This window comes from Glycine max, chromosome 17 (genome assembly GCF_000004515.6).
Source record: "Glycine max cultivar Williams 82 chromosome 17, Glycine_max_v4.0, whole genome shotgun sequence".
Classification (NCBI taxonomy): Eukaryota; Viridiplantae; Streptophyta; class Magnoliopsida; order Fabales; family Fabaceae; genus Glycine; species Glycine max.
In genome coordinates this window covers 6,702,427-6,718,849 of record NC_038253.2, presented here as the reverse complement: position 1 = coordinate 6,718,849, position 16,423 = coordinate 6,702,427, and the positions used below count along the sequence as shown (strand labels likewise).

Here is a 16,423-nt window from a genome sequence, read left to right as displayed (position 1 = left end):
AACATGATTTGGTTTAAATCTATTAGTTTATTAATTATTTTAGGGCATTCTATTCATTTTTAGGAACTAATGAATTATGGATCCTTTCAAATGCTAGTTCAATAGGCTGCATTTTATGACCCATTGGAAATTTGAATAATTGAATGTATTAATAAAGAAAATGATCAATAATACTAGAGTCCAGCATAAACTGTCGAGGTTTTTGCCAACTTATGTTTCTAAGCCATGTAGCATGTTGCATTCGTAAATCCGAGGAAGTCTAGGGTGGTCAAGCCTCCCAAGTGGATTATGGTGGTCCAATTTATTTTTATTTATATTAGATTTTATACATCCGTGACACATGAATTTGATTGAATTATATTTTTATATTTAGTATTATTTTAAAAATTATAAATAAATTAGTAATTTTTTAAAACTTTTGGTATTGTATTAAATATAATTACATTTAAAAAAAATATTAAATATAATCATACTAAAATTAAGTTAAGAGAAAAATTGACTTTTAATTGATTAGATGTTATATTTAAAAACATTAAGCCTATTAAAATTTATGGTGATCGGTTGTTTCTCATAATAACAATAGTGTTATAATACATATAGAAAATGTATAAATTTAAAATAAAAAATATTAAATATAAATTTATAATTATTTACATTAAAATATATTAAACATTTGTTTTGCACGAGTTTATTTAAATATATAAAATATTTTAAAAATAAATTATAATTATTTTATAATTTATTATATACAATTCATTATAAATGGAGTTTTTAAGTATTATGTGTACATTTTAAAAAATCTAAGCACATTGATTGTGATTTTTTTATGAGGTTATCATTAAAAAAATAAAATATATTAAATATTATATTTTATTAAAGTAATTTATCAAATATTTTCTTATAAATTATATTTAATATCAAGTGACTTGATTACGAGAGTTTTAAACCCCCAAAATGTTACCTTAAAACATAAAATATAAAAATCAAATTCTAACAATAAAAAGTGTAAGAAATTGTGAATCTTTTATTTCCTATTTGGCTCACATTTTGCATAAGGATTAAAAAAAATATTTTACATATTTTAGGGATTAAAAAAAACAACTTTAAATTTGAAGGATGAAAAATAAAATAACTCATATTTAAGAGACTAAAAACATATTTAAGGCAAAATTTTATATGTTTAATATACTTTGTTAGATGAAATTCAGAATATTAGACTTTTAAATTTAAATCTGAGAAAATTATTAATCTATGCAAATAACATAGGTAAACTTTTTTTTTAGGCTCTATGTAATGTGAGCACTAAGTAGAGTCGAGATGAAGGATTAGTCACATTTTTGGACTTTTTCATATATAAAAGTGTTAATTTGAAAATAATTTATCTTAAAATAAAATTAAAATAATTAATTTCTATTCTTGTGTCCATACAATGCAAATCCACATTAAGAATTTGTCACTCATGTAATCATGTTCAAACAAAATTGTCTTAAATAGAAAATATGATCATCTAGAAAAAATCATATTAAAAGACTTCTCTTTTAGAAACTATTTTTAGTAACACATTGCTTGATGTGCAATCAAGGTACATGTTAATGAAAAAATTAAAATATAATTTTCATTCTTCTATTTTTTTAAATCTACGATTTTAGTTTCTTTTATTTTTCAACTGGGACATCTTATCTTCTACTTTTTAAATATCCATGATTTTAGTATTTTTAATTTTTAATTGAGACATTTCATCCTTTATTTAAAAAAAAACTGTAATTTTAGTCGTCTTTCTCAATTTTAGACTTGATTATCTACTTTTTAAATTCTTTTTTTAATAAATTAAGCTTGTTAGTAGTTAAATAATTTATAAAAAAAAATCACGTGAATAATAAGTAATGCGTGTTGATCATTGTTTATACAGTACATAGATCAATATTTAAAATTGGTCATAAGAATTAAAATTGTGAATATTTTAAAAGTGAAAGACTAAATGTCTCAATTAAAAAATAAAGAACTAATATTATAAAAAATTTAAAAGTAGAGAATAAAATTTCTCAATTAAAAAATAAAGTAACAAACATCACAATTTTAAGAAAATAAAATGAAGAAAAATGCATTTTACCCTAATGAAAAGTCAAAAATGCCAACCTTATTAGTGTCATCTAAAAAGAGGCACTTTCTATTTACACCTCTATTTAGGCTAAGGACACCCATATCCATCCTTTTTATATTTTGATTATCCATTATACTATTTTTTCTTGAAGGTGTACACTCTTTTGAAATTCTTTTTTCTCTTGTGGAAATGTCTTTTGGATAAATATATACATATTCTGAAAATGTATTTCTAAAACTATGATTCAGAGTTCTAGAAATACATTTCTAGAATTTATATACATTTTTTCCTGAAAGACATTTGCGATAGTAATAAAACACATTTTAACCAACTCACTTAAGGATCACTACAACCTGCAATCATTGAGATTGTAAACCTAGATTAGAAAATGAATGCTTATTTGTACGCACACAAAGGAGAAAAACCATTGTTTAAAGTTCTGCTTTCAATTTAAGGTATATAATAAATCAAAATAGTGATGAATGTATCTTTAAATCCAATGTCACATGAAGAAAAATTCATTTTTTTTACGTGGCGTTGTGTTTCAAGGCATGTCTTTGTTATATTTTGTGATAGGTCTTGTGTGTTGAACCTTCAAAGGGACATTTCTACATTTAAAAAATAAATAATTTTAGCTACGTTATTATAACTTATAAGCCCATCTCTTGACTTTTGTTACAAAGGCCCAACAAGCCCATAGCCTAACCCTAATTCCTTCTATATGTATGTTGAGATGAGTGAGTCGCCTCTGCATCTTGCCTCCTTCTACATCATAGAATCACATCGTTACACAAACTCATAAAGCATATCATTTTGTTTTTTTATTTTTTTTCTTTCTTTCTATCTCTTCATTCATTCTTCTTTTCTCTTACAATTTTTTGTTCATGTATTTTTTTCGTCTCTTGATTATCTCTTCTTATTTCTTGCTTTTTTCATGTTTCTTCACTACAGGAAACAAGTTATAATGGAAAATGGTTAACGTGGTTTGAGACAAACAAATGGATATTTCTTATGGTTCTAAGTCACTAAGTTGTATCAACCAACCCAATCTAGTCTACACTTGATTCAATGACATCAACACTGATTTGAAGGTATATCTAATCAAATAACTTGACTATAATGATCACAAGTCCAGTTTTTGGTAAGTAGTTTCAATTTCATAACACTGCGAGTTACTCTCAATCCTCACCATTCATTTCTTATAATATAACAAACATGATAAATGACTTATTACAACCATTAAATTATAAGAAAATGATCAGTGAAGATGAAGATTTCAACAAGCATTAACTAGCACAATGTCTGTAACAAATGAGACATTTAGTCTAGATTTGTTAGAACCTATGATAACAAACCAAGATTATCCTAACTATTAAATATTTGAGATGATAATATCAGTGACATTTTGTGGACCAATCCAAGGCACATGAATTTCTTTATGTGCTCTCTAAAAAATTGATGTAGGTCTTCCATGACATCTTTTGTTTTTCGAATGATACCTACACATATAATGAAACCGATTATTTTTGCTATAGGGTTTGATAAATAGGAAAACAAATAAATAATGGTTATCATGTTGCATTTGACATATCTTATATTGGTAAAATATAAAATATATGTCAAATGTAACATCAAGCATTTTTTAATCTGTTTTCCCAATCATCAAATCATATGGTAAAAAATGGTTGATTTTAGTATATGTATAGGCATCATTGGAAAAACAAAAGTTGTTATTGAATGCTTACATAATTTTTTCAAAAAGTGCATAGACAAATTGAGGCACCTTGAGTTGGTCCTCAAATTGCATCTACGTTATTATCTCATTGATTTATAGTTGAGATACTTTTGATTTATTATCATAGGTTAACAAACATGAGATGACTTCCTGCAATAACAATGAATTCTCTTTTTACTGTATGTTGTGTTAATAATGTTAACTGTAAGGTGACCCAAACTAAAATACTTTAATTTTGACTATCTATCCAAATATTTTCAAGTATAAGGGTAAGGTAGAATGAGCATATTGCATCTAAGATTGAAAAATGTATTTATGTGAATGAAAAACTCAAACATGGTTTTAATGAAGATGTTTTATTGTTGATAAGATCATTATCAAAGACTTAGATCAAAAAAATTAATGATGTTTGATAATTTGAGAAATAGTGTAAGATGTTAAATAGTAAATGTCAGTAATAGTTAAATGTGATAAGAGTTTTGTTGGTAAATTTGAGGGAGTGAACATTAGGAAAATCTTCATTAATAAGTAAATTTGACATTATACATTAATTTAAAACCTTAATGTTTAGGTTTTTGAATTTTTTCTCACATGTTGTTTAATTTTATCATTTCTATTAAATGTGAAACTAAAGAAAAAATTTCATGTAATAAATCAATAAAAAAGATTCAAAATCATGTCTGAAAATTAAAAAAAAAACTATCTTATCACAAATTAAATAAGAAGAATATTTTAAAACTTTAAAAAATGAAATAAATGTCCATATGTATATTTTAGCCTTTATTTGAACAAACGGAAACAGGGGGTCTGAACAAGAAGGCAAGCAAAACTGGCGGGCCGCTTAATTACTTTGAATATTAAAAAACCTGAGACTCAAGAAAGATCCCTGTTGGGAGCGAAGAAAGATGGAGTCCCCAATCTCAATCCGCGACACTGAGATCCCTCTTCAAATGCAGAACATCATCGACGCTTCCACCGCTTCTTACATCAAATCCCTCCATTCCCTCAGAGCCACAGCTCAAGAAACTGCTCGATGTCAAGATCTTCGGGTTTTGACTCCAAACCCTAACCCCGTACACTCCACTACTTTCGTCTTACTCGCTCACTCACTCACTCACCATCTTTCTTTCTCCCCAGTTCAACTAGACGAGGTTAAAGCTAAACTCAGAGAGACCGAGGATGATTTCGTTAAAGCACTTGCAGGTTTCTTTTAAATTTTAATAATTATTTCGCATTTCGGTTTCAATCCCTTCAATAAACGCTTCGATTTCGACGATGCAGTCAAGACCCGTAAAGAGGCCAAGCGAATGGCTTTGATGGATGTTGTTGCTTCTGCAAAGGCCAGAGTTGAAGACCTCAGCGCAAGTATTCGGGACCATCGAACCAAAAAACAAGAATATGCCGCATTTATATCTCTCGGTAATATTTAGTTACATGAATTATCTTTCCTTCTTCATGCTTATATGTACTATATAATTATTTAATGTAATTACTGCAGAAATGTGGAGGTAATTAGCATTGCCTTTATTATATTGAAACAATTATACGATGTAAATGACGAGCCTGGTTGGTTGGTTGTTCTGCATTTGTCATCACAGTCAGAGACATGTTTATTTTGTTTGCCGGGCTTATCTGTTGGGATGACTTAAATTGATTTGAAATTATGAGTAAAATATGCACACAATATATTTACATGTTTGGATTAAACTTTACAAACATAGGTTTGCAAACCTAGGTTATGTTCGGGGGATAGGGACCTCCAAATTCAGTTTGGAGAGAAAACCATTTTGGTGACATGTTTGAATACCCTCAAAAGTATGTTTGCACATGAAAATTTACCTGGAAAGTAGAAACTTAGTTTTGTAAAAGTAAGGTTTGCAAAAGTAACCCAAGTCTTACTTCTACAAAACTAAGTTTCCAGGTAAAATTTTCACGTGCAAACATACTTTTGAGGGTAACCAAACATGTCACCAAAATGAGTTTACTCTCCAAACTGAGTTTGGAGCTTCCCAAATGGAAAACCAAACATAGCCTATGTGGAGTGGAACTAAGTTGTCCATAATCACGAGTTTCATTTCATGAGTGTCAAAATAAACTTTTTTGTTGTTATAGAGAATCGATAAGATTACTTGGTTTTGCTTTTCACAAGGCTATGCCTATGATTTTTTAGGATCATGGAAGCAATACATTAGCCAAATGCCATCTTGCATTAGCATTAAAATTACATTTACTGAGGTTGTCACGCCTATTCATTAACATTGTTTTTGAATAGCTATGTCAACTTGCACTCTATGTTCTGTTTCCTTTTCTTGAAGCAAAGAACTTCGAGGACAGGGATTATCATGCAATCTTTGATATGATTTCTTAATATTTTAAGTTGCACATGTGGTAAAAAAAGTTTTGAAGGATGTTCTCTGAACGTCTTGTCATTTGTGCTTCATTACTTGCCTTTGCAGGATATATATTTTGGAATTGTGTTTGTCTTTTCCCTTGCATCTAAGCTATTATGAACAATTCTAAGCTACTTTTTCCTTTTCCTTCTTTTCTTTTATTCTATAAAAAGCTTTGGCAGCATCTGAAGGGAAGTTACCCAAGTCTTACTTCTACAAAACTAAGTTTCCAAGTAAAATTTTCACGTGCAAACATACTTTTGAGGGTAACCAAACATGCCACCAAAATGAGTTTACTCTCCAAACTGAGTTTGGAGCTTCCCAAATGGAAAACCAAACATAGCCTATGTGGAGTGGAACCAAGTTGTCCATAATCACGAGTTTCATTTCACGAGTGTCAAAATAAACTTTTTTGCTGTTATAAAGAATCGATAAGATTACTTGATTTTGCTTTTCACAAGGCTATGCCTCTGATTTTTTGGGATCATGGAAGCAATACATTAGCCAACTGCCATCTTGCATTAGCATTAAAATTACATTTACTGAGGTTGTCACGCCTATTCATTAACATTGTTTTTGAATAGCTATGTCAACATGTACTCTATGTTCTGTTTCCTTTTCTTGAAGCAAAGAACTTCGAGGACAGGGATCATCATGCAATCTTTGATATGATTTCTTAATATTTTAAGTTTCACATGGGGTAAAAAGTTTTGAAGGATGTTCTCTGAACGTCTTGTCATTTGTGCTTCATTACTTGCCTTTGCAGGATATATTTTGGAATTGTGTTTGTCTTTTCCCTTGCATCTAAGCTATTATGAACAATTCTAAGCTACTTTTTCCTTTTCCCTCTTTTCTTTTATTCTATAAAAAGCTTTGGCAGCATCTGAAGGGAAGTTAGTCTTACTTCAACAAAACTAAGTTTCCAGGTAAAATTTTCACGTGCAAACATACTTTTGAGGGTAACCAAACATGTCACCAAAAATGAGTTTACTCTCCAAACTGAGTTTGGAGCTTCCCAAATGGAAAACCAAACATAGCCTATGTGGAGTGGAACCAAGTTGTCCATAATCACGAGTTTCATTTCACGAGTGTCAAAATAAACTTTTTTGCTGTTATAAAGAATCGATAAGATTACTTGGCTTTGCTTTTCACAAGGCTATGCCTCTGATTTTTTAGGATCATGGAAGCAATACATTAGCCAACTGCCATCTTGCATTAGCATTAGAATTACATTTACTAAGGTTGTCACGCCTATTCACTAACATTGTTTTTGAATAGCTATGTCAACATGTACTCTATGTTCTGTTTCCTTTTCTTGAAGCAAAGAACTTTGAGGACAGGATTATCATGCAATCTTTGATATGATTTCTTAATATTTTAAGTTGCACATGTGGTAAAAAAAGTTTTGAAGGATGTTCTCTGAACGTCTTGTCATTTGTGCTTCATTACTTGCCTTTGCAGGATATATTTTGGAATTGTGTTTGTCTTTTCCCTTGCATCTAAGCTATTATGAACAATTCTAAGCTACTTTTTCCTTTTCCCTCTTTTCTTTTATTCTATAAAAAGCTTTGGCAGCATCTAAAGGGAAGTTAAATGAAAGCATTGAACGGAAAGATGAAACACAGGTCATTTCTTGGTACAATAGGGTCCTTGGTTTTCAGGTAAAAGGTGGACGTGGTAATTGACATTCGTCCTTTGCACAAAGATTGCTTTTCTTCTCAAGATTGATATCCTTACTAGTTTATATGCTCTTCAGGGGTAAAATTCACATTCAAGAATATAAATATTAACAATCCAGATGAGGAGTACTTTTTACTCTTCCATGAAACTGATACATACTCATGTAAGCATCATATCTGGTTTTGTTTATGAACTTAAAAGTATATTGATATACTCCATGAAATCTGAATTTTATCCTTTATCTTCCGGTGTTAAGCTGTGAACTTTTTCTCAGGGACACCAAAGAGTTGATTCGTAACACCTTTTATCCTGACATACATATAGATCAATAAAACATATAAAAATACTGATAAACAAATTCACAAATTTACGGGTAAAAGGTTTACATTCATTTCACTATTATTAAATAAAACTTATTAAAAACATATCTGGCTCAGAACAAGGCCGTTAAAGTTTACAAAAGAAATTTTGTTAAATCAGTGAGGTAAAATAAAATAAAATAACATCATACAATTAAAATAAAAACTCATCTCCAATGTCACATACTATTAGAGCATTGTGTTCGAGCGTCTTCTAGTACGAGGTTCTTTAAAGTCATTCACCTAGTTATCTGCTCTCACAAACACAAGGTTCGAGATCATTACAAGATCCAAACACTAATAACACACAGAAAGTGAGTTATTACATTTATAAAAAAAGTACAAATAAACAAAGACATGATCAAAATAAATTATAAAAGTATTTACAACATAGCTCAACTTAATACAATCCACGTCACTTCACCACTTTATCATTTAAAATTCATTTTTCAATCATCAATCAAATTATACATGAATCACACACACTCAGGTCAAGTCGTAATAACACTCATCAATTTCATAATAAACAATTAGCAGACGTTGTGCAACAATTATACTAAGACTCAAACCTATATGCAATGTGGTACCATGTTAGTAAAAATTCACACTAGGACGCTTAGGAGTACATAACAAGACACATCACAAAGTGTGTATGTCAAGTCACTCTCACTAAGTAAAATTATAAGGTGACCATTTAGGGTCACTCTGTTTTGCGAGAATATTCCAATCATAGTATAATTTTTTATCACACTAATCTTATCCAAAACAAACAAATTACACAAAAATGTTTCTCATAACACGGGAGTAAAACTCTCAAACAATTTCACATAATCATATAGGAAGAATTACAATACAATAAACATCCAAAAATAAATCTCAATTTGATCCTCTAAGGACTCCTACACATGTTCATTCTAACCCCAATTATGATAAACTCATCCTTATCTCTATGCAGGCTCACGTGTCTAGTCCGGTAATGATAACGAAATCTCTAGCAATTGTTTAAGATTCCTCAAGTTTTTCCTCTAATTGTTCTATTAGGATTTCCAAGCGTTATAAGAAAGGAGAAGAGATTGCAGTCTCCATTTCACTGTCAACGTGCGAGACTAATTTCTCTATGCAAAACATTATTTCGCAAATCCTAACGATGAGAATGTGCGAAAATGAGTTTCGAAGGTGGTGTCCAAATTTCACAAAGATCCAATGATTAAAAAAGAAAGTTCAATGTGAGGGATATGTCTTCCACAATAGACATTATCTTAAAAATTTCAACGGTGGGTCTATGCGAAAATAAGTTACAAACTTCATGTTCAAATTTCACGATGATCCAACGGTTAACGAGTTTGGGATCGTTTTACTGAGACATGTTTGAGTGTATGCTGGAAAAAGAGAGGGTTTTGGAAAAGGAAGTACGGAAAATAAATTTGAGAGGAGTAAAGAGCATAGAGACGTGTCGTAAATGTAAAAAATGACCTATTACGTTTATATTTATAGTTAGGGTACTCTGTGCCTATTATTTGCTCTATTTTTTTATTCTTATTATTTTATAAACAAAAACTCTATTTTATTTCATATCAAACGAATAAATAAAATATCCGTTTTATTTTCCTTCAAACCATTATTTTAATTAATAAAGTTATTTCTCCTTATTTATTTAATCATAAAAATCTCATTATTTTTCTAAAAACTATTTATTTTTAAATAAAAATATTTTTAATTTATTTTACAAAAAATGGATATTAGATAATCCACCAATTAAACATGACAAATGATCTATTTAAATTTGTCAGAATAATGAGGAAAAAAGTTCCAAGAAGTTGTGGCACAAGGTACAACAATGCTCCTTTCATTCCTTTATATGACTGCATTCATGTGATGCAAGAGTTCTGTATGTTGCAGGCTGAATTTAGCACTTCAATTGAAAAATAAGTTAATTAGTCGTTTGCCCAGTCTGATTATTTTTAAAAAAAAATTGAAACCAATAAGCCTTTGCCAATTCTGCTGGTTTATCTGTGGCCATTGTTGTAGACTTGGCAACCTTTGTCTGGAGAAAGAATCTTGCTCGGATCACATGGTTATTAGGAAGGATCTATTACATATATCTATACCCGTGATCATCTCCTTAACCATATTTCAACAATTTGTCTTGTTTTTGGAACATTGATGAAGAGGCTGCTTCTTATGAATGTTATGTTTTAAAATTACATCATAACAGGGAATTTAGTTGTGACAACTGATGAACATGAAGAATCTGCCTTTAACTCTGCATCTGCTCCAGTTTTATCAATGTCATCTGTTAGAAGAGATTTTCTAGGCAAGGAAAATGAGCATCAAGCTGAACCTACAGAAGGCAATAAACAGTTCAAAAAACAAAATGTGCACAGAAGGCTAAAATCATCAGTTTTATCTCCTGGATCTGCTTCATCTGTTTGCCAGTCTCCTCGTTTGAAGGTATGAGTTGATCTGCATCAAGCTGAACCTACAGAAGGCAATAAAATTCCTTTCTCAGCACACGGTATTATCCCAAGATAATGGTCTTCACAGAAGATGTTCCCCGGTTGTAGTTGGCCATTGTACCTTCAACATGAATGATTAAGAAGTCCCTTTATATAATTTTTTTTTTATCTATTATTGGTGTGATTGATCAATCTTAGCCTAGAGAAAGACGATAATGGTTAGACTAACTACTTGGCTCAGACTATCTAAGACAACTATTTTGTCCTTGATATGGGCATTGTAGATGCTGAGAATTTTATTTTAGTAATTGTATTGTGTATTAAGTATTAACATTGTATGATTGTTATTGTTTGAATTTTATTTTCAGCAAATCAGAAACTGACAACAATCCAATTACTGGATATGTAGATGCTGACTATGCAGGTGATATAAACAAGAGAAGGTCAATAATTGTCTATATATTCACTCTATATGGCAATGTAGTCCGTTGGAAAGCAAATCTTCAATCTGTTGTGGCTCTGTCAACCACTGAATCAGAGTACATTGCACTGACTGAGGCCATAAACGAAGCTTTTTGGCTGAAAGGATTTGTAGAGGAGCTGGAAGGAAAGAAACTGAAGACTGAGGTTATGTGTGATAGCCAAAGTGCTATATGTCTCTCTAAGAATCAGCCATTCCATGAGATGACAAAACATATAGATGCAAGGTTTCATTTCATCTGAGACATCATTGCAAAAGGAGTGATCCAAGTGAAGAAAATTGCAACTGAAGAGAACCCTACTGATATGTTGACCAAGGTTCTCACTGCTGCTAGGTTTGAGCATTGTCTAGACTTAGTAGGCATTCAAAGACCTAATGAGTGAAGTTTCAATTCAGAAACTTGAGACATTTATTGGAGCTGAAGCTGATAATGAAGATCCAAGGTGAAGATTTGTGAGGATTAGGGGATCACCATTAGGCTTAGTTAGTTAGATGCCATAGCTGTTTTTGGCTAAGTGTTAGTTGAAGAGCCTTGGTAGTTAAGTTAGTTATTTCTATTATAACTAACTTTAGGCTTGTGGATTCCTTCTATATAAAGTCTTAGCTAGGCAACTCATGTGAGTGTGAATCACAAACAATTTGGTGAGATACCTTCGAGTATGTGTGAGATCAAAGTGTGAGCAATCTAGCTCTTGTAAAGTTATTGTAATCTCTCAATAAAAGTCCATGAAGTATCTTGAAGAGTGGATGTAGGATTCAAATCTGAACCAGTATAATCTTTGTGTTCTTTCTTTTCTTTCTGCATTCTTCTGCTACCATTGAGCAGAACTCTTTATAGTTTTGTTGCTGCAAATCTTACACATACATTTCTGCATTCTATTCTAGATGTCTGAATCTGTACATATTGATCAAATGATCTCTCCACAGAATGGGTCAAACAATATTTGTCATTGTTATAACATGATCTCCACAAAATGGGTTAGACATGAAACAATGATAAATAAAACAATAATGTTTTAATAAATACAATAAGTAAAATCTAGACAATAAATATCACTAATATTTTACAATAATAAATAAATATGGTATAACAATGATTCTCCACTATTTATTTTTTGGAAAAAGGGGTTCTCCTCTGTTTAGTAGATTGTACAATAAATAATCGTAAATTCACACAGAAGGGTATTCCTCTATAAACCCCCTTGATTATGGTGTTGTTTTGGGCTACCTTATAGAATTCTCTAATAACGTAAATAGATAATTACATATATATACATGGTATAGAAGACTACTAGGTGGGGAAGAAACACTTTGAATTTGTTGCTTGACGTAGCCGTTTGTGAAGCAAGGCATGGGTGTCATTCCATAGCTTTCTAGCTTCTGATTCGTCATTTGCTAGACTGGAGCAGTTACTCTCGTTACAATCTGTAAAATATTTCCCACTCACTCCATCTGTTTGTTCGCTTAGAGCAACATAACACGTCGTTGATGCACCCTGTGATTGTGAACACGCATTAATGTAATTACTACAACTCAAAGTGGAAAATTACAGAGACATTTTTTATGCTTTCTTTACAATTTATTTTAGTCAAGCAGATTTAATCTATATCTATATTTAGTATAAAATATGTTTTATTATAATTGTCAAACCCTATCTGCCTAGTTGTTCGTGTTATCACCATTAGTTTATGCATCTAAATTTCTCCATCACTTTGAGAATATTAAACTTGAGCAAATAGTTGCTCACTTAAAAATATTTCGTGGAAAGTGTTCAAAATAAATAATTATTTCTTCAAAATAAGCTGAATTAAACATGTATCGCGTGTTGTTTATTTTAAATAAATAATTATTTTAGTGGAGTTGATTTTGAATTGTTGAATATTTGTCAAGTACATAGCCGAGACGAGTGTTTAAGTTAATCTGATTTACAAATTTTATTTTAGAATGTGTGATATCATATGACATGTGAAACTGATTTTGTGTTCTAACCAAATAAGCACTAAAACATTTACAAACCTGTGATATCGATTTCAGCAACTTCGATGCAATGAAAAATAGGGAATCTGCAAGAAAATTTTAAGGATATTTAGTTGCTCAACCTTAAAAAGAAGAAGACATAGGATACCTCTTACCAAATTATTTAAGCTTTGTACGTACCCGTTATTAAGCCCTTATGTGCTCTAATAATTCCCGTCTTCACAATGCCTGGATGCACTGCATTAATAGTTACATTTGCATTCCTTTCCTGCGATCATCTCCCAATTTCCAACAACATTTTAGCCACGTATACAAAGTTTTACTTTAATATCGCGATGATCACAAATAATTTTTTTAAAAAAATACAATAATTAAAATTTGAGGAGTTAATTAGTTATTTCTCATTCTAACCTTCAGCTGTCTGGCTACTTCCTTCACATGCAGAATTGTGGCCAATTTTGACTTAGCATATGCGCGTGTGCCATTATAACTGCATTTGTTATTTAAAAGAGTATTACGATAATTAGTATCCAAATTTGTTCTTAATTTTGCAGGGAAAGGAACCAAGTGGTACGGTAATTTTACTTTTTTCCACAGAGCATGTCGTTGAAAGAAAAACAAGATCTTTTCACCCAGCTATGAATCACAGAAGAAACGTTTATTATTCTTCCTTGAATGCCTGTCTTCTTTGCAGTATCTATCATTTTCTCTAGTAGCATCTTCGTTACCAAAAAGTGTCCTGCAATTTAAGAAGAAAAAATAAAGAAATTATATATTAAACTTCCATTTTATTTTTTGATTCCTTTTCGTTAATTTCTTCTAAGATAATATGTTGGAATTAGAAGAATGACAAGAAAGCATCATCAACAGAAGCATTAAATATTAGAAACAGGCTATAGAGAGAGATTTTGGACTTGCAAGTTGCAACCCATTTAAAAATGGCGCATGCTGTGCTTGGTATTTGTTGACCAAAACGATATTCAATCTAGCTATATAAAATACTCGTAATATATATATATATATATATATATATATATATATATATATATATATGCATATATAAAATTATCAGCAAAGTAAAAAGCCCCGTTACTGATTATTGAAGTAGATCAGAACTTGGATTGATTCAAAATATACCTTTGTACAATTTATCACGTTAAGTTTTCTCTTTTTGTTTTTAAAAAAAGAGCCACCCTACTTATATAATATGGATGAATATCAGAATTATATGTTTAAAAGCATTCCATCCAAATTAGAATGAGTGAAAATAATTTATTTTTTTTATATATTATCCATAATATGAAGACTTGTGTAAAATTCCATCCACTCTTAATGGTGCTCATGAGGACTCTGTTTGAGCCTATTTCATTTTTATCTAGGCTTGACTTTGCTTCTTTAATTAGTGTGCGAGCGTTCGTCTTGTGTTGTGTCTAAGGACTGCAAGAAATAGGAAAGAATGGAAAACTTAAGTACCTAAGTAATTTGTAGCGAATGTCATTTCAATTTTCTCTTCGGAGAACTCCAAGTTTTGAGAGTACATTCCTGCATTGTTTCTGTGGAAAACAATAACTCTAACTTTTAGCCCTTCATGAATATACTTCTAGTGAATCACGAATATACAATGAAAAGGAGGGAAGAGATGATTAAAAAAAACTTGCATGAGAATATTAAGGGGCAGGTCTAAAGCTAAAAACTCTGAACAAAATCTCTGTACAGAAGCAAAAGAGCTAAGATCAATCTCCAACAGAATAACCTCAGCATGGGGACTTTCCTTTTGGATTTTCTCTCTCACTTCCTTGGCCTTTCTCAAGTCCCTGGCACCAATCACAATCCTTACTCCTCTCTTTGCTAACACTCTAGCTGTTTCAGCTCCAATACCAGAAGTCCCACCTTCAATTAAAAATTCAACTTCATTAATTATGCTAACCCCACATTATATTCCACTTGTAAATTATCAAATACTTTAGAGTGTAGTGTATGCACTGCTTAGAGCTAGTAAATATTTAATAAAATTTTCAAAACAAATGGATAGAGATTTCTGACACAGACAAAACAAATGGAAATTGAGCAAGTACAAATGAAGATGCATACGACAGTTTATGGCTATATATCATAAAAGAAAGTGAAAACAAGAAAGTCTTCAAAAGAATATTCAAAATTAAGTGATGGATAACACCACACTTGCGCTGATCAGCTTCTGGAAAAACAGACTGGAAAGATCAGAAGGCAATACTGTTGATACACGGAAGAAAAACTTTAACCGTATTTGGTTCTTTATTATAGACAAGACCATATGTTTGGTCACACCAATATCAATGGAACTGGAACCATATGATAAATAATTAAATATATCAAACCTTTTTCATGATATATTATAGGGTCACTTAATTACCAGTGATGAGAGCGGTTAGATTTGAAGGGAGCAAGGAAGAGCAATCTTGAGTGACTTGCTCAGCTGTTGAATTTGAGCCGAAACCACTTGGCCCAGCAAGTCCTGCTAAGTACCGTAGTGTTGCCTTCATGGATTGGCCTGCTTTAGAATCTCTCAAGGACAAAGCATTTGTGGTGGAACTCAAAACCACATAGCTATATATTTAGAGTGTAGGCCAGCACATACATAACGGAATGTTCTCCTTGATTATTCCCTCGGCCAAAATATATGTTTGTTAACCCCCCATGTTATTCTATTTTAAGTTTATTTTGCATGTATCGTTATCGTTGAGTTAGTGCATTCAATGGTACACAGTTCCTTCCTATTAGAGTGCCCACTAATTTTCAAGTAACATAATTGATTGATTGAGAGTTAAGACCACCCATGTCCTATGTGGTCCACAAACTATGTGATCTGAACCTACCAAAACGGTTGATATTAGTTAATTATATTTTATTGATGATCCCTATTTGCGATTCATTTCTCATAATTACTGCTGTCCTTATTAAGTGGCTTGCATTTTCCAGTGGGGTGTGGACTTTGGTGTTTTTTCGGTAAAACTTTCGAGTAGGTAATAATGCATAATCAAGAGTAACAGTGAATCATTAATTATGTGAAGATTATTTCTGAAGTAAAACCGAATTCTTACGTGTAAATGAATGATGTGCGGTACCTGTGCTGTGCTCCTCTTTTTCATTCACTCCGTTCCAAACAATAAATCATTTTAGAAAAAATGAATTGTTCGAAAATATAAATCATTTTATAAAATTCATATTATATTAAATATTTTTTTCAAAATTACCCTCAATCAAT

General features: G+C 31.0%; 2 protein-coding genes across 6 annotated transcripts; one reads left to right on the top strand and one right to left on the bottom strand.

Moving 5' to 3' along the window:
- Positions 1 to 2,817: 2,817 nt before the first annotated feature.
- On the top strand, positions 2,818 to 11,936 carry LOC100819597 (kinetochore protein SPC25 homolog). 5 transcript variants are annotated; one of them, XR_005889303.1, is made up of 6 exons: positions 4,744 to 4,885; positions 4,974 to 5,039; positions 5,118 to 5,255; positions 7,098 to 7,152; positions 7,793 to 7,887; positions 7,983 to 8,147. XR_005889303.1 is itself a non-coding variant. In XM_014770155.3 (4 exons), exons 2-4 carry the CDS (start codon positions 4,742 to 4,744, stop codon positions 6,567 to 6,569), a joined length of 606 nt encoding a protein of 201 aa, XP_014625641.1. In that variant the 5' UTR covers positions 2,818 to 3,192; positions 4,639 to 4,741; the 3' UTR covers positions 6,570 to 7,091. The 5 variants fall into 5 exon arrangements, 4 of the variants coding, with proteins under 4 accessions (XP_014625641.1, XP_014625640.1, XP_014625642.1 ...); XM_014770155.3 differs by lacking the exons at positions 7,098 to 7,152; positions 7,793 to 7,887; positions 7,983 to 8,147 and adding exons at positions 2,818 to 3,192; positions 6,400 to 7,091 and having other exon boundaries at positions 4,639 to 5,039; XM_014770154.3 differs by lacking the exons at positions 7,098 to 7,152; positions 7,793 to 7,887; positions 7,983 to 8,147 and adding exons at positions 2,819 to 3,192; positions 10,481 to 11,936 and having other exon boundaries at positions 4,639 to 5,039.
- A 254-nt stretch (positions 11,937 to 12,190) lies between these two features.
- On the bottom strand, positions 12,191 to 15,904 carry LOC100819058 (short-chain dehydrogenase TIC 32 B, chloroplastic). The gene is made up of 8 exons (XM_003550670.5): positions 15,572 to 15,904; positions 14,838 to 15,069; positions 14,653 to 14,732; positions 13,765 to 13,918; positions 13,591 to 13,669; positions 13,360 to 13,447; positions 13,219 to 13,265; positions 12,191 to 12,697 (listed from the first exon to the last, which is right to left on the bottom strand). The coding sequence occupies exons 1-8, from the start codon at positions 15,699 to 15,701 to the stop codon at positions 12,494 to 12,496; spliced, it is 1,014 nt and encodes a 337-aa protein (XP_003550718.1). The 5' UTR covers positions 15,702 to 15,904; the 3' UTR covers positions 12,191 to 12,493.
- Between the last annotated feature and the right edge of the window lie 519 nt (positions 15,905 to 16,423).